The sequence below is a fragment of the Xiphias gladius genome, chromosome 8 (assembly GCF_016859285.1).
Source record: "Xiphias gladius isolate SHS-SW01 ecotype Sanya breed wild chromosome 8, ASM1685928v1, whole genome shotgun sequence".
In the NCBI taxonomy this organism is placed as follows: Eukaryota; Metazoa; Chordata; class Actinopteri; order Istiophoriformes; family Xiphiidae; genus Xiphias; species Xiphias gladius.
In genome coordinates, this window is record NC_053407.1 from 11,241,945 (window position 1) to 11,266,337 (window position 24,393).

Genomic DNA, 24,393 nt, shown 5'->3' on the forward strand with positions numbered 1-24,393 from the left:
GGGCTCTGTACGACTTCAAATTTTTAATATCTTACATACTCAAAATGATTAAGTAAACTATAAAAATGTAGAAAATATCTTTTTTTCTTTTGAGGTTCTTGGTCTTACATAACCCTCTGCTGTGTCTGTTGCAGTGCCCAAAGCGGTGACCAACCTCACAGTGAGTGACGTGAGCACAACAGCCATTCAGCTGACATGGCTCAAGCAAAGTGATTATAAGACTTCCTACTCCTACCGGGTGATGGCGTTCCTGAACAACATAGAGCTTCAGAGTAATCAAACAGAGACAGAGACTTACACCTTTTACCATCTTTTACCTGGAGATCTGTACACTTTTTATGTGTTTACAGTCGTAGAAGGGGTCGAGTCCACGGCAGAAAACACATCAAGTTACACAAGTATGTCTTCAAAGTTTCTGAAAAGTGTTTTTATGTGTGTGTGTGTGTGTGTGTGTGCGTGTGCGTGTGTGTGTATACTGTATAATATACTGTATACTACATATAAATATACATATATATATTGTACCTCCAGTTTGTAATGCAGGCTTTCTGTTAAAAGTTCAAGTCCCTGGTCCATCATAGAACTGTAACAGTGTTACAATTGTTATGTTACTGTCAAACTGTTTGTCTGTGTTTTCAAACTAACTAAATGTATGTTCATTCTCTTGGGCAGTGAAAAAATGTTCTAAATATATATTCCATTAAATTGAATTTCTTTTTCCTCCAGGGCCTGAAGTAGTTTCTAACATCACAGCCATAGGACACACAACTGACATGTCAGTGAGCTGGAGCCAACCAGTTGGGACGGTGGCCTCCCATACTGTCCTGCTGTACAGAGACGGACAGTTGTGGCAAAACAGCAGCGAAGGGAACAGCAGTACTGTAAACTACGTATTTCTGAACCTGATACCAGGATTGCTTTACTGTGTAGTGGTGGTCACCAAAAGTGGACCTTTTGAGAGTAACAGTTCAAGTGTTTGCAACGCAACTTGTGAGTTACATTGACATTGTGACTTATAAACCTGTGTATATTGTATGCAAAGTAGTTTGACCATTTATTTTATAAATGCTAATTTGAATCAAGCTCTAATGACACAGTATTCCCTTTCATCCTCAGTTCCCAACCCTCCTGGCCCCATCAGCGTGGAGTCTCAGACTGTGGATTCCATCAACTTTACCTGGCCATTTCCAGAGGGCATGGACCGTAATCATTACAGCTTCCGTGTGTACACCGCTAATGGCTCCTTTCTGCTTGAAAACAACTCGTTCCTGCTTGACAATCTCCAGTCTGGAAGCCCCTACAGCATCTCTGTTGTTACTGTGGGCGAGCGGAACTATGAAAGCACAGCAATGATGGCACAAAACTACACCAGTGAGTGTGATTAACACACACCCTATCACATCAGGGTTATTACTGTGGATGTTATTAGCTATGCTTTAGGATTTTGCTTTTATATATAGTTTTGTTTTTCTAAAGTTAGTCTTTTTTCAGTTTTTAGTCAGTTTTCAGTGTGGGTTTCAAGTCTATTTGTTTATCTATTTATTAATGTGATGTTTGAGTTTTGTTGTTATTTCTTTACAGGTGTACTTTTTTTTTAGCCATTTAGTGAAAGTGACAGGTTCCAAAGAGATATTGTCTATATATGTTTATAAGCAGTAGCATGTGCCAAAAAAAAGATTTGTAAAAAATACATATATTTATAAAAAAAATTAAATATATAAAAAATGAAAAATAACAGAAGATAAAAGTTCAAAAAAGTTTGCAAAGTTGGTTTATTTTATTTTTGAACTACTTTAATATTAGTTTTATTCTTAGTTTATTTTATGACAACGTTGATGCACAAAAAATTAGACAGATTCTTTCATTTATAGTGATATTATTTAACTGCTTTATGAGCTAGATGGGTGTGTTTTATCACATCAAGGCCATTCAGAAACACCAAGTGACATATTGAGCACATAATTCCTACAGCTCATTGACCCGCAGATGTTTATTGGTAAAAAACTGTTAACCCCTTATGCCTGTGTGATGTACCGCAGTTGCTATTTATACTATTTTGCCCATATCTAACACATGAAAACACACCTCTTTTGTATATCCACTGTGTCTCATCTGTTTAATTTTTCACAGGACCGCTTTCGGTAACCAATCTGAGACAGGCCGAAATCACCACAGATGCAGTGACCTTGGTGTGGGAACAGCCGGAGAGCAAATCTCACTACTCATATGTGGTGTCGGTTACCAATGGCTCCTCTCTGGCTTCTGTAATAGTTTTTAACACCACAAGTACAACCGCTAGACTTGAATCTGGGAGCAACTACAGCTTCATTGTCACAACACAGACAGCAGATGGCACTCAGGCAGTTTCTGTGACAGTCTCCTACTTTACACGTATGTGTATATCCTATCAAAATACTTTCTCTAAACCTGGAAATTTACAATATTAACCTCAAACTAAACAAGCAAAACAACCAAAGAACATAACAATTAAACAATGAACTAAACTCAAAGTTGAGTTTATCATTATTCCATAACCTTTTATCTGTCTCTGTAACCTTTGTACTGAGGCAAATGCAGCTAATTTGACAGAATGTGACAGAAGAAGTGTGCTTAATATTGCTGTTTTCAAAAGTAACACTCTCTTTTCCGTGTGTAGGGCCTCAGAGTACTGGATGGCTGAACGCTGAAACCTTAAACACAACCACTGTACGTCTGTTTTGGGGGAAACCACCGGGGTACAAGAATGAATATACATATCGGGTTCAGTCTACAAGCTGTGGCTCCCAAAACAAAACCCTCGCAGGAGAAAGTGCAGAGATCTCACAGCTCACCCCTGGGACCAACTGCACCTTCTGTGTTTTTGTCAGGGCAGCGGATGGCAGCGAAGGGGAAGCAAAGTGCATCTTTCAGTACACTAGTAAGTTTTTCACCTGTCATTCCTGTTTCTCCATTTCACATTGTAAAGGTTGTTGATCAGCTTTAATCTCTCCTCCTCTGCATCTGAACAGAGCCTGAGACGGTGCAACCCAGTATCAACAGCCAGGGCTCAAATAGTTCAATCCTGGTGTCATGGACCAAACCTCCTGGGAAAGTGGAATATTATAAGGTTTATCTTTATAACGGAACGTTATCATCGCCTTTAAAGGAGCAAGTGCTGAACTCTACTAGTACCTCCTTTCTGTTTGAAAGCCTATCTGCAGGGAGGCCTTACACTGCCAGGGTAAAAACATGTAGTGGACCCTTCGATGCATTATCTGGAGAAATCACTAATGCGACTTGTAAGTATGGTAAATTTGTTCGATTTTAAAGTTTTCAGTGGTGTCATATTCAGTAATGCAGAGTAGTAGTAGCTTTTATTTTTTAAGGTTTTATTCCTTTCAGTACGCTATGAAAATTTACCTGACATAGGGAGCAACAGATACATAGTCTTTGCCTTTATTTTTTTGTAATCAAGTTGACATGGGTCACAATGTAGTCCTGCAGTTGTGAGCACAGCTGAGGCTCAAAATCTTGTTGGTGCTTTCAAGGAACTTGATGCACAATGACACGATAATAGTCACTTCTCTAGCATCACACGGGTCCCTCGGGCATGACAGCTCTCATGTGCGGAAGGAAAATGGTATCATAAAGAACGCTGTGGGTTGATGAATGAAAGAATAACTCTGCTTGTTCAAGTTAACGTGCTTCATCCCCACTCTCCCCCTCCAGTCCCCAACCCTCCCGGTTTGATTGAGGTCCTGACAAAGACAACCAGTTCCATTGAAATTAGGTGGAGAGAAGCTCCTCTGATGACCGGTGTATCATTCGACTACAAACTGACTAACACACCATCCCAGGGAGGTGGATACATCATTACCAAAAACACCAGTCACACTTTTGACTCCTTGCTTTCTGGGACCTCCTACAACATCTCCATTGCAACAGTGGGTGCCCTGTGTTTTGAGAGTGAGAAGGTTCACATCGACATGGTTACTACCCGTAAGGTTTTTATTTCTGCATCCAAGCAATGTGCAAGCACAAGCACTCTCCTCTTTCAACTTTACTATCTGGATTAACATATACACCTCTCAAATCTCTTTCAAACAATCAGGACCTTTGAGCGTGGGGTCTCTTGTGGCTCGTATGACCGAAGAGGACAACATCACAGTCACGTGGAAAAAACCTGCTGATTACAAGGAAAGCTATCGGTACAATCTGACCTGGAAAAGCCAATATGGGCCCATCAGTATCATAACAAAGGCAACTGAGTATACTATCTATGACCTGGATCCTGGCAGCAGCTATGACTTTAGTGTCACCACGGAGACCGCTGATGGAACACTGGGTGCTCCAACATCAAATTCTGGCTGCACAAGTATGATCCTAGCAACTTGATTCATTTCATATTGCTATCAGATGGTTTCAGATAATTTTGTCTTTCAACTGTGCATGCATAACAAATATGAAAAGCAAGCTCATTTTAGCTGTGGATTAAAAAGAGCATTTCATTCTAATTTCAAGATCTAATAAGGCCTGCTTAATTCGTAGTAACTATTAAGACCCTTTTAATTAGCTGTACCAAGTTTTTTCAAGTAATGTGGGTGGAAATCGCTCAACATAAATTATACAGCAAATATATTTTTGGCCAATATTAATTAAAAATAATATACTCTGATATCATTTACTTTTTTATTTATGAATGATCAGTGTTATGTTTACCCTAACATTTATTTCTATTTGATGCTGCAGATGCAAGCCCAGTGAAAAACCTAACATGTGAAGGTCCAAACAAACCAAACGCAGAAATCACCCTGTACTGGGACAAACCCAGTGGCCACCACTCTGGTTTCCTGGTCAGTGTGAACGAAGGCAAGATGAGAAACTTGACGAACACCTGGTGCAATCATACTGTGTTCAACCTTCGTCACCACACTAAATACAGACTGACCGTGGAGACGCTGAGCTGTGGAAAGCCCAGCACTCCTGTGTCTCGTGACTGCTTGACAGGCATTACAAGTAGGACATTATGCTTTGTGGACATTGTAATTACGTAACTGTAGAATGCACATGCTAATAATATCTTCAATCATATTTCAGGACACGTTTTTCACATTTTTTGAGAAACTTACAGCAAACTTTTATATGTCATGTTGCTAATGAGAACCTTCTTTTATATTAGAGCTCAAAGACGTCCAGTCATTTCAGACATTGATTCCATTTTAATCACTTGTCTGTGGCAGTTTCCTTGGTTGATCTGTAGTCGACAGTATCTCCTCTACAAGTAGAATTATGATAGGCTGGTTAAGGTAGCGAGCTCAAAACTTGCTGAATTTTCTTTGCAGCATTTAAAATTATTTCTATGTGATCCTTTGTCTTTCATAATTTTTTCGAAGATCCACCCATTCCACTCAACTATGAGTCACTGTTGATGGTGAGTGGGACGGAGTACAACAAGTTCTCCCTTGAGATTGACAGCCAGCTGCTGAATGACACCAATGGGCGAGTCACACATGTTGGGGTGCTGGTGACAAACAACCACCCTGGTGGGTTTCCCTGTTCTTTTTTTAATGTCAGGAAGTTTTGTAATTATGCCACGTTGTCATAATCAATTCATGTTGAAGTGACCATTTGTTCAGCATGACCTGTATCATGGAGATCAGTTTGTTCATGGCTAGTCTGAGTATTTCTTACTGTTTGATGTATTTGTTTCTTATGATTAAGACTCATGACAAGAACTTTCCTGTCAAAAGCCACTTACTATTTTGGCAAGTTCCTGCTCTTTCAGGTGACACTTCTGATTTGAAAACCTACTTGGAGAAAACTTATGATCAGTGGAGGGCAAAGGATACTCCAGTATACATGGCAACAGTCAGAGAGACCAACCTCCAGTCACGCAGTGGAGAAAACCATTTGAGCATAGAAGTAGGAAATGAATCCAAATGGGAGGGCTACACCAACGGTGCTCTGGATGCCAATGGAAAATATCAGTAAGAAAAAATGATAATGTGTATAAATATAGTAACTTCTAAATGATAAAATAACTTTCTACTTTATGGGCTATTGGTGTATTATGTAAGATCATTTGTATTTGAACTGCCAACTATTACTTTTTATACCATGTAATAATGTATGTTTTCTTAAAAATAGATTTTAAAATGACTAATTATGCAGTCTCTAACTCTTGAATTTATTAATATTGCCTGGCGCATTTTGAGTCAGTGTGTTAAGTACTGATTTTATCTTAATGATTTTATTTTACCGACTTATGTTATGAAGGTTCTCAGGTGCATTCAACTTGAATGAACTCTGGTTACTTGAGTTTAACAAGTACATATATTAACAGCTACTTCTTACATTTTCTTACACTTACAACACCAGTCAAAGCTCAGGATATGTATATGAAAAAAATAATTTTAAATCTCTTGTCCTGCAGGTATGCCATTGTGTTGTTCACCAGTCTTACTCTGCAAAATGGCCTTGTGAATGTTGAAGACTCACTGGTCTCAATAACAAAGTTCTACCCTGCTGTTGAACTCCCACAAAACCCAGGTACCATTACTCAGAACCATAGTTTTGATTGTTTGTTTGTTTTTTGCCATGCTCATTGGCCCCTTTCGTTGTCTTTCTGTCGTAATCTTTGTCAACATTTCAGCTGTCATTGGCTATGCCGTCGGAGTAACACTGGGAATTTTTTGCGTTCTCTTCGTCGTCCTCTTTGGCTTCATTATCTACTGGAAAAGGTTTGTCATTGTCATCATTGATAGAAACTACTGTGAAGTCAGTGTGTATAGGACTAAATTCTAAACTCACTGTTTATATACTGTAGGTTATCCAACAAAGAATCATCAGACATCCAGATTCATTCCATGAGGTAAGGTTTTCATTTTTACCATGTTATTAGAAGTTTAAAATAAATGGTCATCAATAGTTATAGCCCTTAGTCAATGTTGCTTTTTCCTCTTTCTTTTTCCAGAGCCAAAGTGTAAGTATAAATCCTATACATGATTAAGTAAGGTCAGATGTATCAAAGGTTACACATTATGACTGGAAATGACTGAATTGTTCCAAAGTGGTTTTCTGAACAAAACTAATTTCTCATCTTATCTCTGGTATCCATTTGACAGAAGTGTGTCTGTGAGGGTGGAGGACTATGAAGCTTACTACAAGAAGCAGAAAGCCGACTCCAACTGTGGCTTTGCTGAAGAGTTTGAGGTGAAACATAAACTTAATATTCAAGGGCTATATCTATTTGTCTATTCATAGCAGACAATTATGGCTAAAAAATATTTAGTCGTCATTGGGATCAGTATCAAAATAATGTCAGTTACATTACTCACTTTATTCAAGATAGATTTAACCATGTAATTTATTAATTTTGACAGAATTATATCTGTAAATGTGACAACTACTCATCACTTCTCAAAGTTCAATGTTAATATCTAACTACGTGTGCATTTTTAATATCTCTTGTGATCACTGAATGGAGCAAAAGTAAGAAATGCAAGAGGCAGCATTTTATATGGAAGTTTGAAGGGATTCAGTTGTGACGGATGAAAATGCAACAATGAGTATACTTGACAATGTGATGCTAAAATAATTAACAGATATTAAGTAATGTTTGCTCATCTCCTTCAGACTTCAGACATTTTAACGTCGAATGTTTAGAAATAAATCAAGACTTGTACAAATGAAGCAGTGTTTTTAAAGACATTTTCATTTGTGCCGAGCATCAGTTTGACCTAGTAAAACTTACTTGCATAGTAAAATTTACATTATTCCTGACATACTTCAATGGTGGAAACAGGTCAAGTGGTGGAATCACTGTAAAATGAAAAATAATGATCATTATCATTGGCATTGGCCAAAATGACCATGAACGTTATTAGTAACTGGAGATAAAAATTACAGTGATTGTGCATCCTTACTAATATTAACTGTCTTTCTGTGGTATTGCACATGCACCAGATTTTGGGTATAAAGTGAACCATCCAGTCGTCAATCATCCAATCATTTTTTTCCCCCCTTTCTTTTAAAGGACCTGAAACTTGTTGGTACAGGTCAGTCGAAAATAAGTGCTCTGACTTTGGAGAACAAGCCCAAGAACCGCTACAACAATGTCCTTCCCTGTGAGTCACCTTAACAAATCCGCCTCTGCTGCTTTCCACATTAACGCTCCCCACTCTTTAAACTGTATCATCGCCCATCATAGAGTATCTACCACCATTATCCCATTTTTGTTTGTACTTTAAATCAAACTTATCATACATCTTTCGGCAGGGAAACACACTGCAATAATTCAGTTGATTCAGTGTTTTCACATTGCAAAAAGTGAGCATCAGTGCAGCCATAACATTTAACACATTCCATTTGCCCTCTTTTCTCACCTCCTAGATGACTCTTCTAGGGTGAAACTCTCTATTATCCATGGAAGTCCATATGATGACTACATCAATGCTAACTACATGCCGGTGCGTACTCACACTCTTTGAGGCAGCTCTCTGCTTCAGTCATTGCCTCACTATCAGTAAACATCCTACTGAATAACATAACTGCTCATTCTTTTGCTTAAAGCCGTGCTAATTAAACTATTCCACCTTCATCCCCGTTGGTGTCTGGAACACCTGAGAATCTTAGAGAAACCTGAACAGGATGGGTGTTTGTGTTCTCTGGCTGGGCTGATGTTTTATTTGGCAGGGTTTCAACTCCAGGAAGGAATTTATTGCAGCTCAGGGTCCTTTGCCCACCACAGTCAGCGAGTTCTGGAGGATGATATGGGAGAAGAATGTACAGACCCTGGTCATGCTGACACGCTGTAATGAACAGGGACGCGTGAGTACCGACACAAACACCACAAGTAGCAGCAACATGCATCTTACTGCACATGGACACAACGCCTGTCTTCCCTTAGGTAAAATGTGAGCAGTACTGGGGTTCTGGCACCAAGCACTTTGAAAACATCACTGTGACAACAACCTCTGAAATACCACTTGAAGACTGGACCATCAGGGACTTTGACATTAAAAATGTAAGTGGTGAAATGTTACATATGCCAAGAAAAACGCCCTTATAAGAGGGTAGGAATCCACACTGTGCATGAGTGAAAGTCATAACCTGTCAGTGCTTATTTAACAACTATTTTGAGTTTGTGTGTTGTTTGTTCTCCAGGTGAAAACAGCAGAGACCCGCTCAGTGCGTCACTTCCACTTCACAGCCTGGCCGGATCACGGGGTACCAGAAACCACCGAGCTCCTCATCAGCTTCCGACATCTGGTCAGAGAGCACATGGACCAATACTCCAGACACTCTCCTACTGTGGTCCACTGCAGGTCTGACTGAACACACACACACACACACACACACACACACACACACACACACACACACACACACACACACACACACACACACACACACACACACACACACTTCAGCCTTCATTCCTTTCTGTTTCAGAATTTACCAAAACAAATCATCTGATATTCTATCTTTCTCTCTCGTGTCTACATTCAGTGCTGGTGTTGGGCGCACAGGTACCTTCATAGCCATTGATCGTCTAATCTTCCAGATTGAAAGGGAAAACACTGTAGACGTGTACGGCATCGTCCATGATCTGCGCATGCACCGTCCCCTTATGGTGCAGACAGAGGTAGGATACAGTCACATCCACTGTGGATTTGATCACAAATGTCATACCATACATGTTGCTTGAAATGGTCGGTGTGATGCAGCTCAGCAAAATTTTGTGTCCCTCCAGGATCAGTATGTGTTCTTAAACCAGTGTGCCATGGACATCATCAGGTCAAGAACTGGAACCAATGTGGATCTAATCTACCAAAACACAGCTGCACTCTCTATTTACGAGAACGTAGAACCCAAAAAAGGTTTTCGCAAAAACGGGTACCAAAATGCATAGACCAGAGAAACTGTTCAGGTCCTCTACTTCTCTCTTTACTCTTAGCAAGAAACTGAGCAGACATTTGTAAAGGGAACAGATAACAGATTTAACAGATTGTGCTGTATTTATTTTTTATACATGTCATGCTCTTGTTAAGGACCTTGTAGCTTTCTGGATTTAAACCTCTTTTTCTTGTATTTATTTGTTAAAAATGTTGAATGTTTGACAATAGAGAAAAACTGTATATGGAGATACAATAGTGGACATAATCACTGACCAAAAATATCTGGATTATATGTAAACGTCTGTCTTGGATTCCTTCTTATAATTGCATACTATTATATTGATCAGTTTGATGCTTGCTTACTACTGTATATGACTTACTGATGGTTACATTTTTAGCTCAGGTAATATGTTGGATGCTGTATAGGTATTATTAGGGACAGTTATGATAAAAGAAAAACTTCTAATCAATTGAACCTTTAGAATGGGTGCGTAAAAAAATGCTGTTCTAAATACTGTGTGCCTTTTAAAAACCTATGTGCTTTAACACCAATAGGTGGCACTGTTCTATTTTTGTTTCAATGCTTAAGAAAAAACTGTAGATGACAAGCAGGGACTGTTGTGATTATACCTTGTTATGGAGACCTTAAAATGAAGTTTTTCAATATATCATATTTTATTGAAGTTTGTCAGATTGTACAACCAATTGTTTTTGCACCTCTTAAGCCAATTTGAACTGTGCAATGCCTTTTAATGAAGGAGTCTCGTTGTTTGTTGTAGAGGTTAGAGAGTTTTTTGTATTGTATGCACTGTAGTGAATAATGCACTGGATGCATTTTGTGTCTTTCTACACTGTCCACTTTTTTAAACTATGGGACGTTTTTTTTTTTTTTTATCAGTATCTGATTATATTTTGGCCAGTACTTTGTGAAACTGTTCGTAACCTTTTGCTATTCACCCCACAACCAATTGTTACAGTCTTATTTTGATTATTTTTGAAGATTAAAGAGATGGGTCACGTTAAAAAAAAAGCTCAGGAACTCAAACAATGAAAAATGAACATTTTACTTGTGGGTGTGTTGTTAGAAAACCCATACTACATCACAGTGTACTTTGAAGAATCTAGAGGTCACATCCAGTTTTGTTTTGTTAATGTCCTTCTTTTCTACATTGTACATTCCTCATAGAAACAACAATGTATCACTTCCTGCTGCATATTTGGGCTATCTTTGGACATTTCCTGTGATGTCAAATTCACCAGAGGAGCACAAGCTTTATTTTCAGTTTCTAAAGGGCATAATTTTCCATGAGGCAGGTACGTTTATTTCTAAAAATAATTGGTGTGTGTGGTTAGCCCTTAGATATTTTTAAGCCCATGTTTTATTTTTATTGTATTGCAATGTTCTTAAAATGATTGAAAGCACTTGTGTTTTGAATGAAAAACAAGAAAAGCACATAGTCATAAAGTTTTAGGATGTTTTTGAAATGCTTTATGAGATGCTTGCTGGTACAATGCAAAAATGTAGAAGGAGTAAGGTTTTAATATTTGTATACTGTTCAGTCTGTCAAACAAAATGGGATTAAAGACGTTACTTCATTTTTACCCCACATATGTTTATGGTTGTGTAATGTGTGGTTTGAATCTGTGTGTGAGTGTGGCATCAGTCTCCTCTTTACTTCAATCCAGCAGCTGCAATATAATTAGAGCTTTTTACTCTCATCATTTTTGCTCCAAGTTGATGTCACTCAGACTATGCGAGTTTTTGTGCTTGTGTAACATTTTACAAGCTAAAATCACTGAAAACCTAACTTGCACAGTCTTTGCACTACTGATCAATTCATTATGCAAAGAGTTTCTGAATTGTTTCGGTCAAATGGAACGCATCAAAAGGAGCACAGCAATTGAATACGATGTGTGCTGTGGAGGAGGATTGAGCTGGTACACCTCTGCATTATTCAGAGCAACTTTGAGCTTGCAGGTAGCTAAGAGCACCCTCAAAGGACGAATAAATAATGCAATTTCTGTTTCTTACTTCATGAGGAAAAAGCTTCATACATAGACCTTGCACAACCTTTTAATTTTACAGCTCACATCGGGCCTACACTTAGGGGATTTTGTAAAATATGGTGGATTTTTAAGGGAAATCATTTTCCCACATTACATGAGACACCTGACATGGTGGTAATGTAAGTTTTTGTCAGCATGTCGGCTCCATTAAGCCTGATATTTCTCACATCTTATACAGTACCTTTCCTCCCTTTCCCCGAATTCTCCATCTCTCCCCCGTCTCCTCCTCCTCATCCTTGTTTAACGTCTCTCAGATCCACAAGTTGGATCTAAAAATAGATTTGGCATTTGAATGTCTCTTTCCAGCCTCCTATGCTGTGATTTGCAACAAAAAAAAAGTACACAGAGAGCTGAAGCCATTATGAAAACAATCCAACCTGTAAATAGAAAATTAAAATAGGACAAGAGATAACTGGGTGATCCAAATTTAATGATGAGCTCAAATGCTTATGTGCCAGTAAATCCACCATAATGGATTACACTGGAATATTTTGGCTATTGACTGAGGTGATTGAGTTGGTAATAAGTTTTTTTTTAAAGGCTCTGAAAATAGTAGAAAAACAGTCATAAATGTGGATTTGATTGGAAATCTAAAACCACACAGCGATGTAGAGACCTTGCCTTGACCTCAAGTTAAGACCTGACTTCCAGACTTGTCGTTACAATGAATGTACTGTGAATGTGGCTGTTGATGTCTGGCCTTTGGTTCAGTATTAGCACGCTCTGGTCGTTTTACGGCTCTCACTTGGCTGAACGTCTTGGTCAGTGAAGCCATGATGGACATTCAGTTTGAGGCAAGACACAATAAAGTCAGATTGGCCCCAGGAAATTAAAGCAAAAAGACACGGACAAATACTCATCATCAAATTGCTAACAACAGACGGGGTGTGCTGAAGTAGAGCCAAAATAACAAAATACTAGTGGTAAAAAGTATATGAAACACACTATAGCTATAGTATTTATTTGTTAATGCATTAGTAATAATTATTCGATAAAATGATATATAACACTGACAGGAGCCATTGGGCTGCTGAAAAACTTTTACTTTTGTTACTTGATCCACATTTTGCTGATAATACTTTTGTACTTTTACTTGAGACAAAAATTTTTTTTTTGGAATGTTTTTACTTGTAATGGAATATTTTCACTTTGTGTAGTGCTACTTTTAATTAAGAGAAGGTTCTTTATATTTAATGTATCCCTGTGAAATGCACTGTAGGAGTTAAAAATTTCGAATTGTTATCCTGACATGAGTAACGTTTGCTCTTGTGGGTCGCATAAACTACTGGATCTCCATGGCAAGTCCCTACTGTAGGGTGAAGTGCCACGCAGCAGGTGCCGTGCGCTGCTGCGGCCACAGGTGTCGCCAGAGCTCCCCAGCGTGGCAGCAGCCAGGCGAGCCGCAGCAGCGGGAGGATCCAGTCCGCTCCACGCTCTCCATGTTGAAACGGAGCAACTTCTCCCCCAGCCGTCTCCCGACAGTCCACCACCGCCCGCCACCCACTCCCCACAGACCCGTGCTATGACGCTGGACTGGGAAGGAAGCGCGGAAACAACTGTATGAGCGCCGGCCTTGGTCGACACAGAGTGAGTTTACGTTGAGCTGCTTTCTTGCTACACCACGCCAACGCGGCGAGGAAAGATAACTTGCTATTTTCAGCGAACGTTACTTGTATGTCTTTATCTAACGGGTGTGTTATGTGCTAACTTACGCTAACTAGCGGAGCTCAGATAGCGCTGACTTGTAGAATGGGGATAATATGCCCCCCCCCCCCCAGGATCCAAACGGTAGTTCTAACGACGCAGTCTTGAGAGAAATGTGGTCAATGGCGATAGTAACGTTATCTGTGTCTGGTTTACCTCCTGCCTGGGTACTGACTGGGTACTAGCTAGCCACATAAAGTAAAACCTCATCTCCCCGTTAGCGGGGCACACCGTGCCCCATGCGGCTACAGCTTGGCTGTCACTTGTTTGCATGGCAACCATGCAACTAGCCAAGATGTCAAGGGTGTCAGTGACAAGCAAGGACAAGGATCTCTGTTTGATTTCCACGTATTTATACGGTTTACTTTCCCGCTGTCACCTGCTTCAAGTGTAATGGCAAACTGGATTGGGAAATCGGACCGATCAAAAATGGATAGCGTTAACCTACATAACAGCGCATGTGGGCAGACCAGAAATCGGACGAATAACCATAGCGATTAATGGTACCACAAAATAACCTCCATTACTCGAAAGGAATCGTAATACCCCGTACTGGATCCTTATTTCCTTCAGTGCACGACGTTTTACCTGCTGAATGCAACGTTAAGACACAATGCAGTGTGGAGTGATAGATGATTTGGAGGAGAGCAGTGAGGCTGGTAGACATTTAAATGTCAAATATTATGCGCTGCAGACCAAGACATCCTTGGCATGGCTCAACTCTGGTGTTGCTGGTCTGCCAACGCTGTAACCTTTGTCGTGTTCACTACTAGCACCAGCGTTATAACTGTCAACAGGCTTCTCTGCAGAGACCTCTCTCAATCAACATTTAGGATACTGGGTTGTGTTGAGTTTTTACGCGATAGATTGTAGAAAATTAAGCAAACTTTTTTTTTTCTTCACATGACACAGCTTTTAAAATGACGTTATTATTTAAAAAAAAAAAACAATTGTTTTTGTTAACTAGGCTGATAATTTGCCAGTACTGGCTTATTGCAGACGTATCAGTGTACATATGTGTGTCCGATCAGTATATATGTCAGCCAGTAAGAAATATCAGTAGAGAAATGCCAAAATATATAAGTTAGGTAATTTTTAAAAAAAGTTAATAAAGGTTATTTAGAAGCAGTTTCTAGGCCCAGAAAAGTTTATTTTCAACTGCAAAATGCCTACTCAGTACATATCTAAGTCACACATTTAAAGGATCCTTATCAAAAACGTTTCTTTGTGTTATGTGTCTATGAAAAAAATGCATATTGACAATTACATTATTATCAAATTGTTTTTAACTCAAACACTGATATGGGAAGTAAACTCAAATATCCAGTATGGGTCGGGCTATACTTGATTACATAATGACTAAACCTGGAGTTTTTAGAGTGCCCCTTCGCCGCACCCTTCTTCATCCATTCCTACTGCAGACAAAGATAGAAGAGCTCATCATCTTTAATCGTGTTGTATTATGTGGAGTTGAGCTTTGCAAGAGATGAGAATAACACAGAAGTGCACTTTAGTTAATAGTTAAAAGGCTTACTGCAATGTGTCACTCAAAATAGTGGAAAAAATAATCTCAAGAGAAGACAATCGAAGCACAAGAGGAAATGAATACCAGACTTCTAGAGGTGAAATGTGAGGTGATATTTGGGAAATTGCAGCAGGGTGAGAAAAGACAGTTTAACAGGCTGTCTTTTGTTCCCCACTTTCTCTTTTTGTCAAAGCTCTGCAAAGTCCTCATTTACTCTTTTCCTCAGCCTCTCTGTAATCTGTCTGCACTTTCAGTCGACTCCAATCTTTCAGATTAGGTTATACAGAAAAATAAAGGGCTAATATCCAACATCAGGATTCTCTGTCAGACTCGCATTGGACAAAAATGGATGTGATATTGAATGACCGCAAAATGTCAGACTGCAAGTAATGTGAATAGCAGAGATGGTGCTATACCAGGCATTTTAAGGTCATCAATGCTGAGTGGCTATTGGAAATAGGTCATGACATCAATAACACCACTCCTATTTGCTGGTTTTCATGAAGTCTTTGTTGCTTCAAACATTCTATGTCTAATGCCCTTCATCAAAAGGGAGTCCTAATCCTCTATAACCAAACAAATTAACATCTAGTCCATTTTGTTTTACTTTTTCAAACTTAGTTTTTATAATGTTGGGAGGTTTTCTATGGGGATCTGTTAACACCCATACAAGTCTGGTCATGCCATGTGACAGTTACCTTGCACTAATCAGGCGGGGATATTTAATGGTGTTGGTCCTTAATCCTGTCAACTAGAACTGTGGCTCATCCTGCCATGAATGACAAATGGGGAGAGAATGGTAGTCAATGAAGGAAAAAGCAAAGGGTGGTGAGAATGTGAAGAGGTGTTTGAGTCTCTTTCTGTAGGTGGTTAGTGTTTTTTTTTTTTTTTTTTTTTTAAAATCACTGCTTTTTCTAGCAGGAAGACACAGCAACAGATGTCCCAACTTCCATGCTGTGCTGTGAGGAAAACTCAGAAAATACCATTTCCACCACATACCGTAGATGTGACTCTGCAGAAGAAGCCCCCTGGGGGGTCCTGGTGGCGCAGGGGTTGACAGTGTAGACAAGGTCATCCCTCCTCTTTCTCCCCTCATTTACAGTCAAATCTGAAATAAATATCATAAGAATATGCAGGAAAAAACCCACAAACACTCAATAAAAAGTAGTCACCCTGTATCAGGATGTTAGAATTGAGGAATTTATAATCTTTCTTTGGAAATTTAGTTGAGCACAGTGGTTTATTATTTTAAATGACCAGTTGGATCTTTCTTTTTGCCTTTGTTTGAAAATATGACATAGAGAGACAGGAAATATGAGGGAGAGTTGTCTGTTGTCATTTTGTGTCTATTTTGAGGGTTTTTTTTGTCTATTTTGGTGGTATTTTGCACCATACTTCTAAAACACTTTATGTAAAATGTGTTTCATTATGCCAAAATGCATGCATGTGCTTACGGATGAAATGCATTGCTTAAAAGGCGACAAGTTAAATTGCATTGTTGGAAAAGCTGGAAGCTCAAATGCATTTTCTGAAGACTAGACCACACCTTGGAAATGCCTAACTTAAATTGTGTACGTGCCCTCTGTGCATGTGTAAAATCAAGGAGAAATGGTCCACTGGCCGCAACTGTGTTTGAGTGAGAGAGACAGACTGAGAGAGAGCGGGGCAAGGAGGGGCTGAACAAATCAATGCGCAGTGCACAACTCTACAATGAAGCAATGGTGCAAAACAGTACGTTAGAGATCTTTTATATTGTTGTGAGAAATGTAAAAATATTTTCGGTTCATCATGAAACCGTGGCAGCACAAATTACAGTGGTGGGCCGCCACAGTCTATGTAATTAATGGGAAGCGCCATACGTCATATTGGTTTGCCTAGTGTGGCTAATGTTAGCAGTGCTAGCACCAGCAGCCTTCTTTCCTTGCAAGTGAAGTCCACATACCTGTGTTGAATGTGGTTATGCATTGCACTGGTCGAGTGGTTAAATCCCAGTTTATTCTGACACAGCCTTCATACACATCTTATTTTTGTTTTCTAGATCAAAATACTGCCAAACCATGCTGGTTTTACAAGACGTCTTCTGTCCCACTTGCCATCTTGCATGTTTACCACATCCGGGCACTAGCGGGGGCTGCCATCTGCGCATGCTGCAGCCCTAGTTGGTGGCGGGTGGCCACGTAGCATTTTAGATGCAACAGTTAACTGGCGTTTTACAATAATAACATTTAATAAATAGTTTAACTGACTAGTATTTCTCGTGCCGATTAGCCAGGGCAGCAATGTTTAATTGTTTAGTTTACACACATGCCTAACGAAGATGGGAAACGCAACAAAACTTGTATACCATTTGAAAAGAAAGTGTTAACATCTCAACATCCCAGTATACAAAAAGCCAAAGTCTGCGCCACTAACCTGCTAGCACAAGCGCCCAAGTTTGTAAACAAGTGTATTGTGGTAACATTAGTTCAAACCGCAGCAGCAGTTGCTAATGTTTACGTTTTTAGTCGTTACTCCCTATGCTCAAAAAGAAACAGGTACACAGCAAGTGCAATTTCATATTTTATAGCAAAAGGCAGGATGCTGATTGGAACTTGAAAATGCGTTCAATGGAGCTCAGACCTCCTCCAAGGCCAATGTCAAACAACATACACCAGAGAAAAAATTCCAATTCAGATCTGGATTCACCCCAAAAATTGAATGGGTTCTTCCTTTGCCCATGCCCCATCCGTCTACCAAGTTTGGTGCGAATCGGTTCAGTAGTTCTTGTGTAATCCTGTTGACAAAACAAACGAACCAACAAACAAAAAGTAGACACAGGTGATAACATAACCTCCTTGGCGGAGGTAACAAAGGAAAAACTAGGTATAAAAAGGTAATCAAAGTGGTTGACTCTGGCTATAAAGTCCCAGGATAGAAACATTTTCAAAAACACTGCTGCCTCAGCTATGTGTAGAATTCAGGGGAAAAGTGGAAGGGCAGCTTTACACACAGTGCCACCACTACTGACATGTAGTCTTGCTTTACATGAGCCTAATAAGCATAAATGTTATACCATGTTGGTTGCACAGAGTATCAAATTATTGATTCAAAAATAAATGATTGTTTAGAACCATAACAAACCTTGTCATTTATGTGGGTCCTAAACTGAACATACTAAATTAAAAGGTATGTCATGGAGTTTTCTTGTAAACAATGTTTACATGCAGTTTTACTCACCATAACACATTGTGTGTATCCTTGGCATAACAAGCATGCCCAATGTTGCCGTTCTCATTAATGGTATTAAATGTATATATTGAAAATTATCGATATCGATCAATATGACAAAAAATATTGTGATAATATTTTTGGCCCTGTCGCCCAGCCCTATTGTCAGCTGATATGAAAGTGCTGAGTAACAGTGAGAGATGGAGAGACTGCTACCAGAACGTTTTTTACACTGCATTGGACCATGCCAAAATAGTTGCAGCTACAAGAAGACATGAAGCGACTGATAATTAATGTAAAATTAGTGCCAAAAGATGCGGAGAGACATTTGGAGGAGACTACATAACAAGGAGAACTGAAGACCAATGATAAGCAAAGCTTCTGCCTGAATTGCAAAATTCGCAATAGGGAATACAAAGTGGAATGAATGTGCTGAAGCAGTCTCGAGGCATGCTATATTGTCAAAATAAGACAAAAAACTGGGCACACTTCAATATCAAACTCTTCCTATTAATTTTCCAAAAGATGCCTACATAAACTATAAGTTTGAATCCGACTGCTCTTAACAATGGAAGTGTCCTACTCCAGGGTTTGATAAGTGGCACAGCGTGGTTCCAGTTCCCCTGAGATATAAATGCTTTCCCCGACATCTAGAGGGGGAATCTAGGCTAATACTGCTCCATATTGAATCTGTCTCTCTGCCCCCAGAGAGCAAATGCACTTTTAGCAGCCTCTATTGAGCCAAAATTCCCTGCCCATTCCTTGGTCGTGCAGAGTTTTTTTGTGCTAAGTTACTTTACAGCTGTAATTTAAAAACAGGCCCCTTTCTCACAAAGTGTAACTTTTTCCTTCAGCAAAAAACTCGTCTGTTTGAACACAGTACAACAGTGCTGACATTTTTATTAAATGGCTGCATAATTAAATTGAGAAAAAGAACACACAAGGTGACATATGCTGTATGCTGTATCTTCCCATACATACAAAGTTAAATGTTTAAAGCTGTCTGTGACATGCAAACTCATTCTGGGGAAAATTTAAGTGTTTTAATATTAGCTATTCTTTATGCCAATGCAGAATTATAACACCCTGTGATGTCTGTAGAAAGTAGTCTTTTGTGATGGTACCACATTAATCCTGTAGGGGTGGAAATTTATCACCATGTGACGAAAATTCGTTTTGAATCCAAAATACGTAAATTGTGTAATCCCTGTCGATCTAAGGAGTTTTTGAAATTGGGGCGTGCTTTAAAGTAAAAATCTCTTACAGTAGCATAATGACAACTTTAATTGGCTTATATGATGATATGTCAAGCTTGGGACTGTTAATTGACCTGATAAGGTTGAGTAATTTCGATTTAGCGAACACAATTTGGATGTAAAGTTAGGTGATAACAATTGTTCCATGGAGTCTAAAATTAGCCAGTGTACTTGGGATTCCACTTGTATAACGTTACTGCCTTTTGGACTCTGGCACTACTCATTTAACGTTACTAACGTTACCATTTTGCCGACAATTACGCCACAAATTGTACTCCTCAGCCAAAGTGCCAACTTAACGTAAATGTTAGCCCCTGATGCCCCACTCCATTTACTTTATGCTAGAATAATATTAGCAAGGCTGATACTGTGATAACCACAACGTAAACCAAATTGGAACATGAGACTAACTCATGAGACAATGGTGTAGACATTTAGCTGACAGTTTAGATGACAGTTTTTCTTTTAGTTGTAGTGGTTCTGAAATCATTTTATAAATGTTATATCTAAGCATCGTCTTTTAATTGACCAAACAGCAGTTGCAATACCGGTAAAGATCAAAAAACACATACAGATTTAGAAGCTAATCCCCAAACCCAAGCAGATTGCAGAATGCTCATAACGTTACTTGTGTAGTGTCTTATAATATTTAATAACTAATAATCTTTGTTGCTTTATTTTTGTGTTTAATTTACTAATAAACAGAAAGACTGCGGCACAGTGTACACAAGGATGACAGTGTATCCCCAGTGTTGTTCTGCATGGGCCCATCTTGTCTCCTACTTATAGACTGAGTTCAGGGCCACTTGTGACAGCCTGTGCCAGTTTATTTATTTTAATATTGCAAGAAATATTCTGAAGATAATGTGTTAAATATTTGATTGCAGTTGAAAATGCAGACTTTTTTCCATCTCCATGATGCTTACATATATAAAAAGAGAATGTCCTGTCACAAACTTTGTTGCACCTATTCTTTAAATAGAAGAAAACATATTTTGTATATTTCACAATTTTTTGTTCTTCATTCATTGTCTGCTTCTTACTTGCCCTATCCGTCTCCCACACATAAATGTAGGGTTAGCGTTTAACCTCCTGACCCCTTGACGTTTGTTCCTAGGCTGCTGGGTAGTTGGTGTGTATTAATAGAGCAGGTTTCACACCGTAGAGCCCCTGCTCTTCTTTTCATAGAGGCAGTGGCTGCCGGAGCATTCTCAAGGTAGCTAGCGCCTCTGCAATCGATATCCACCTCTCACTCATCTTTAGCTTAATGTATGGCACTGATGCTTGTGTAAAAGCTGCCAACTTTACTCTAGACCCAGTGTTTTTACATTTTGGAAATTGTAGTTACAGTTGCGAAACTTAATATAGAAAATCATACAGATGCAATACCCCAAAGCTGTAAAAGTTTAATTTCAAGTTTGTATGTGTAGATGATACATGGTTGCATGTTTTGTGTACATGGAATACATACATGAATGTTATTAGGTAGCAGTCAGCCACATTAGTTTACCCACTGAATATTTAGACTAAAGGCTGATGCTTCCTGCCTGTGTTTACTCTTTTATAAATATTTCGTTTTTTGATGGACTCCCAAGCAGTGGTCAAAAATTTGCAAATGATCTACAGGTATGAGGCTGCGGTGCCTATGTCGTTCTTACTACATTTGTTTTAAAGCTGTTTCTGAGTAGCAAGCCTTGTACAGGGAATTTGTCCAGTCCCAGAAAGTGATTGGCACTGAGCACACCCCATGTCAAATGCTTATAATCTGCAGTTTCAAGGGATAAGCTTCAGTGTCTGTGTTGAGTTTACAGCAGGGTTGTTGTAGGTTTTTGACATACTTTTAACAGTGTTTTATTATGAAAGAGGTATCGCTGAGAGGCTTGATTACGTCATGGTTTTAGCATCAGCCTGTTAAAGCCCTCTTTGGAGGGTCATCATGGTGCTCAGTGCAGATTGAATCAGATTGGCTCTAATTTTTGCCATCTGGCAGCTGATATTTTCATGTCATGTCATTTCATTGGCTACAAAAAAATCAGTTAATAACTATTAATGTAATCTCACAACTTTGTTGATTTGGAAACTGAATACTGACGTGTCAGCGTTTTATTTATGAGACTGTGTGAAGTCTCTTTTTCCTAACGGAGTAGTCAGGTGAGGACAGAAAGTGAAACTTTGTTAAATTACATTAAAATGAAGCTCAAACGTAACTCATCGCAAAGCAGCTACAAGAAGGCAAGTGTTGAATTAACCTTTAAGAAAGACCTTGGGTTTCAGATCATGGATGGGTTCCATGACATTGGATCATCGTCTGACTTCAGTCTTTAAGTGATACTTCACCCAAAATCTATCTTTTGGTCATTTAACATTTACTCTTGTATATTCGAGGTGGTTGTAAAAGGGTTGTAGCTTTGACTTTTAGCAATAAAAGTGCCATGGACACTTTGAATTATCTTGGTTATAATGGTTTCCAACAGTGACCAGGTATCATGCAGGAAAAAATGATCAAAAACGGTCATAGACACTTCTTAAACCACTGCTGCAGCATTCATCTCTCCACTTTCTGTCACTCCAGTGTTTCTGTCTCCCTGTTTCCAGCCTTTCCCCTCTGCTTCCGCTCTTCTGTAGTTAGATAAACATGCCTTGGTCTGATCTTTCGTTTGAATGCACAGAGATGAAATTGATATCTCCTCATTTGACTACCTGTATGGGAACACAAAAGTATGTTTTTCTAAAATGTCAGGGATGTCCTTTAATGCCAGATTATGATCCTTTTGTTGATGCAGCATTTCCTAGATTTTGGTGATGGTTTTGACATTCAAGCCTCTTTTAGTGATTGACCAGTGTCTTCTTACAATAATGTAGATAATTTTCACAGCCAACACAGCTGGCTGTGGTTAATTAGGTGCTTCACTAACCATTGTGTAAACTAGAGACATGATAAGTGATAGTGTCTGTTTTTCATTGAAACTTTGATGCAGACATTCAAATGTAAAGAATTACTTCCAACAAGGTGAAGAGGAATAGACACATGTATGCATATGTTTGTCTGTGGCCAACATATACATTCATGTGCTCACCACATGTAAATTGTCAAGCAGTGGAAAAAAGACACCTTATCTACCTCATCCAGATCGACACAGTGAAGTGGATTGGCGGTCGATCTTATTGGATCCACAGCCTTTCTCTCGTCCTGAGTTGACACTACCAGGCTTTGGTGAACAGAAGTCTCTGTTCAGACTGGAATCCTAATTTAATGATACTGATGTTAAAATGTTCAGCCATCTCCCAGGAGAGATAGAGGGAGAGAGAATAGGCATGAGTGGGTGAGCATGAGAGAGCAAGTCAATGGAGCAAACTGAAACTTGAATTTATTTGGGGTTTTTTTTTTTAGGTTTTACCAATGTTTAGTAGAACCACGTCATACCTATATCCCCTGTTTAAAAGGGCTATTGAGACACCCTGTCCTCCCTCTCTCTGCAGATTCGAAATATAAGGCTGCTTTGCTATTATGTTTCAGTAATATTTAATTAACAACCTGGTGATCACCTATTTAAAAACTTGGCTGCCCACAACCACAGTTCACTTATGAAGATGAATTGCCATTTGCAGTTAATATTTTGGTAATTGTTATGTCGAATTGTGGGTTCTATGTCGAGTTCTACCATTTACATGACTAATGTAAATGGTAGTCATGCTTACAGCAAAATTTTTTTTGATAATTGGGGTTTTTTTAGAGGAAAAATGGCTCAGGCATTAAACAGAGCTGTGGATATGAAATTAGTGTAGAGCAGTACATTGTCCACAATAAAGGCCAGTGTGACACAGTATAGACACTTCTCAAATTTACTAAGTGAAGTTTCTCAGGCTGCAAAGGGTAAATACACCCAGTTAAATGGAAAAGATACTGTCATTGTATAAATATCGTTGCAGCATTTTTTCTTTCCTTACTGTAATTTGCAACTTGAACATTATAAACATCTTTCATAATGTGTACCGCAGGGTACGAGGACATGTGATGAGCAATAATTAGTCTGCAAGGCATTTGAGTGCACTTAATGATAAGTGCCTGTAGACCCAGTACCATTCTTATAAAGTCTAATCTGCTGTCATTATGATAAGTGATTGCTCACTTTGTATCCTTATGTCTCAGGCTTCTGATTTTTCTGCATCCATCCTGGGAGAATGATAAAGTTTATGGTCTTTTTTTCTGTGTGGCTTCGCTCAACTGGACAAACAGTCCCTGTATACCAAAAGACATTTGTAAATATCAGCCTCCATTATCCACATGGATTAGAGCCTCTGATCCAGGGGCAGATGAAGGACTTTGCCTAGTAATCAATTAATTGAAAAGACGTACTCCCACAACAGACACTGACTTCATATTTGGCTCTTGACAACTGTCTACCTTCACTGCGTAGCCATGCTTGACCTACTTCAACCTTATTTAAAATTACATTACGATAAATGGGTATACATGGATGGAGAGGGAGGAGAGGTGGCAGTTGATGAGACTGCCTGACTTTTGCTTGACTTTTGAAGGCTTTTTGATATGAAAAGAATTCAACTTTGACAATGATGCGCCTGCCTCCTCAAGAGTGTTCTTGACCTGGTTAGATGTATTGAAGGAGTTTTGTTTCACATGGAAAGAATTCTGCGATCATCCTCTTTGGTTGTCTTCCGTGGTCTTCCAGGCCTTTTGGTCTTGCTTAGTTTGCCAGTACGTTTCTTCTTTTTAAGAATGTATCAGATTGTTGAT

General features: G+C 39.0%; 2 protein-coding genes across 11 annotated transcripts in view; both read left to right on the forward strand.

Moving 5' to 3' along the window:
- The window catches only part of ptprjb.1 (protein tyrosine phosphatase receptor type Jb, tandem duplicate 1), a 36,280-nt gene extending 24,649 nt beyond the window's left edge, over window positions 1-11,631 (forward strand). For 3 of the 4 annotated variants that reach the window (XM_040133443.1, XM_040133447.1, XM_040133446.1), the window contains 23 exons: window positions 135-398; window positions 727-990; window positions 1,117-1,371; window positions 2,131-2,391; window positions 2,657-2,917; window positions 3,009-3,278; window positions 3,709-3,978; window positions 4,091-4,354; window positions 4,729-4,995; window positions 5,373-5,522; window positions 5,750-5,966; window positions 6,413-6,528; window positions 6,632-6,719; window positions 6,806-6,850; window positions 6,953-6,961; window positions 7,104-7,191; window positions 8,015-8,105; window positions 8,371-8,447; window positions 8,674-8,808; window positions 8,888-9,004; window positions 9,145-9,305; window positions 9,490-9,625; window positions 9,734-11,631. In XM_040133443.1, coding sequence (XP_039989377.1) covers window positions 135-398; window positions 727-990; window positions 1,117-1,371; window positions 2,131-2,391; window positions 2,657-2,917; window positions 3,009-3,278; window positions 3,709-3,978; window positions 4,091-4,354; window positions 4,729-4,995; window positions 5,373-5,522; window positions 5,750-5,966; window positions 6,413-6,528; window positions 6,632-6,719; window positions 6,806-6,850; window positions 6,953-6,961; window positions 7,104-7,191; window positions 8,015-8,105; window positions 8,371-8,447; window positions 8,674-8,808; window positions 8,888-9,004; window positions 9,145-9,305; window positions 9,490-9,625; window positions 9,734-9,892 — 3,965 coding nt within the window. In that variant the 3' untranslated portion in view covers window positions 9,893-11,631. The remainder of the gene's footprint in view (window positions 1-134; window positions 399-726; window positions 991-1,116; window positions 1,372-2,130; window positions 2,392-2,656; window positions 2,918-3,008; window positions 3,279-3,708; window positions 3,979-4,090; window positions 4,355-4,728; window positions 4,996-5,372; window positions 5,523-5,749; window positions 5,967-6,412; window positions 6,529-6,631; window positions 6,720-6,805; window positions 6,851-6,952; window positions 6,962-7,103; window positions 7,192-8,014; window positions 8,106-8,370; window positions 8,448-8,673; window positions 8,809-8,887; window positions 9,005-9,144; window positions 9,306-9,489; window positions 9,626-9,733) is intronic. The other variant, XM_040133445.1, reaches the window with a different exon arrangement.
- Window positions 11,632-13,265: 1,634 nt separating this feature from the next.
- The window catches only part of osbpl5 (oxysterol binding protein-like 5), a 35,346-nt gene continuing 24,218 nt past the window's right edge, over window positions 13,266-24,393 (forward strand). For all 7 annotated transcript variants that reach the window (XM_040132124.1, XM_040132132.1, XM_040132127.1 and 4 more), the window contains exon 1: window positions 13,266-13,532. The gene's annotated coding sequence lies outside the window, so the exon portion shown is untranslated. The remainder of the gene's footprint in view (window positions 13,533-24,393) is intronic.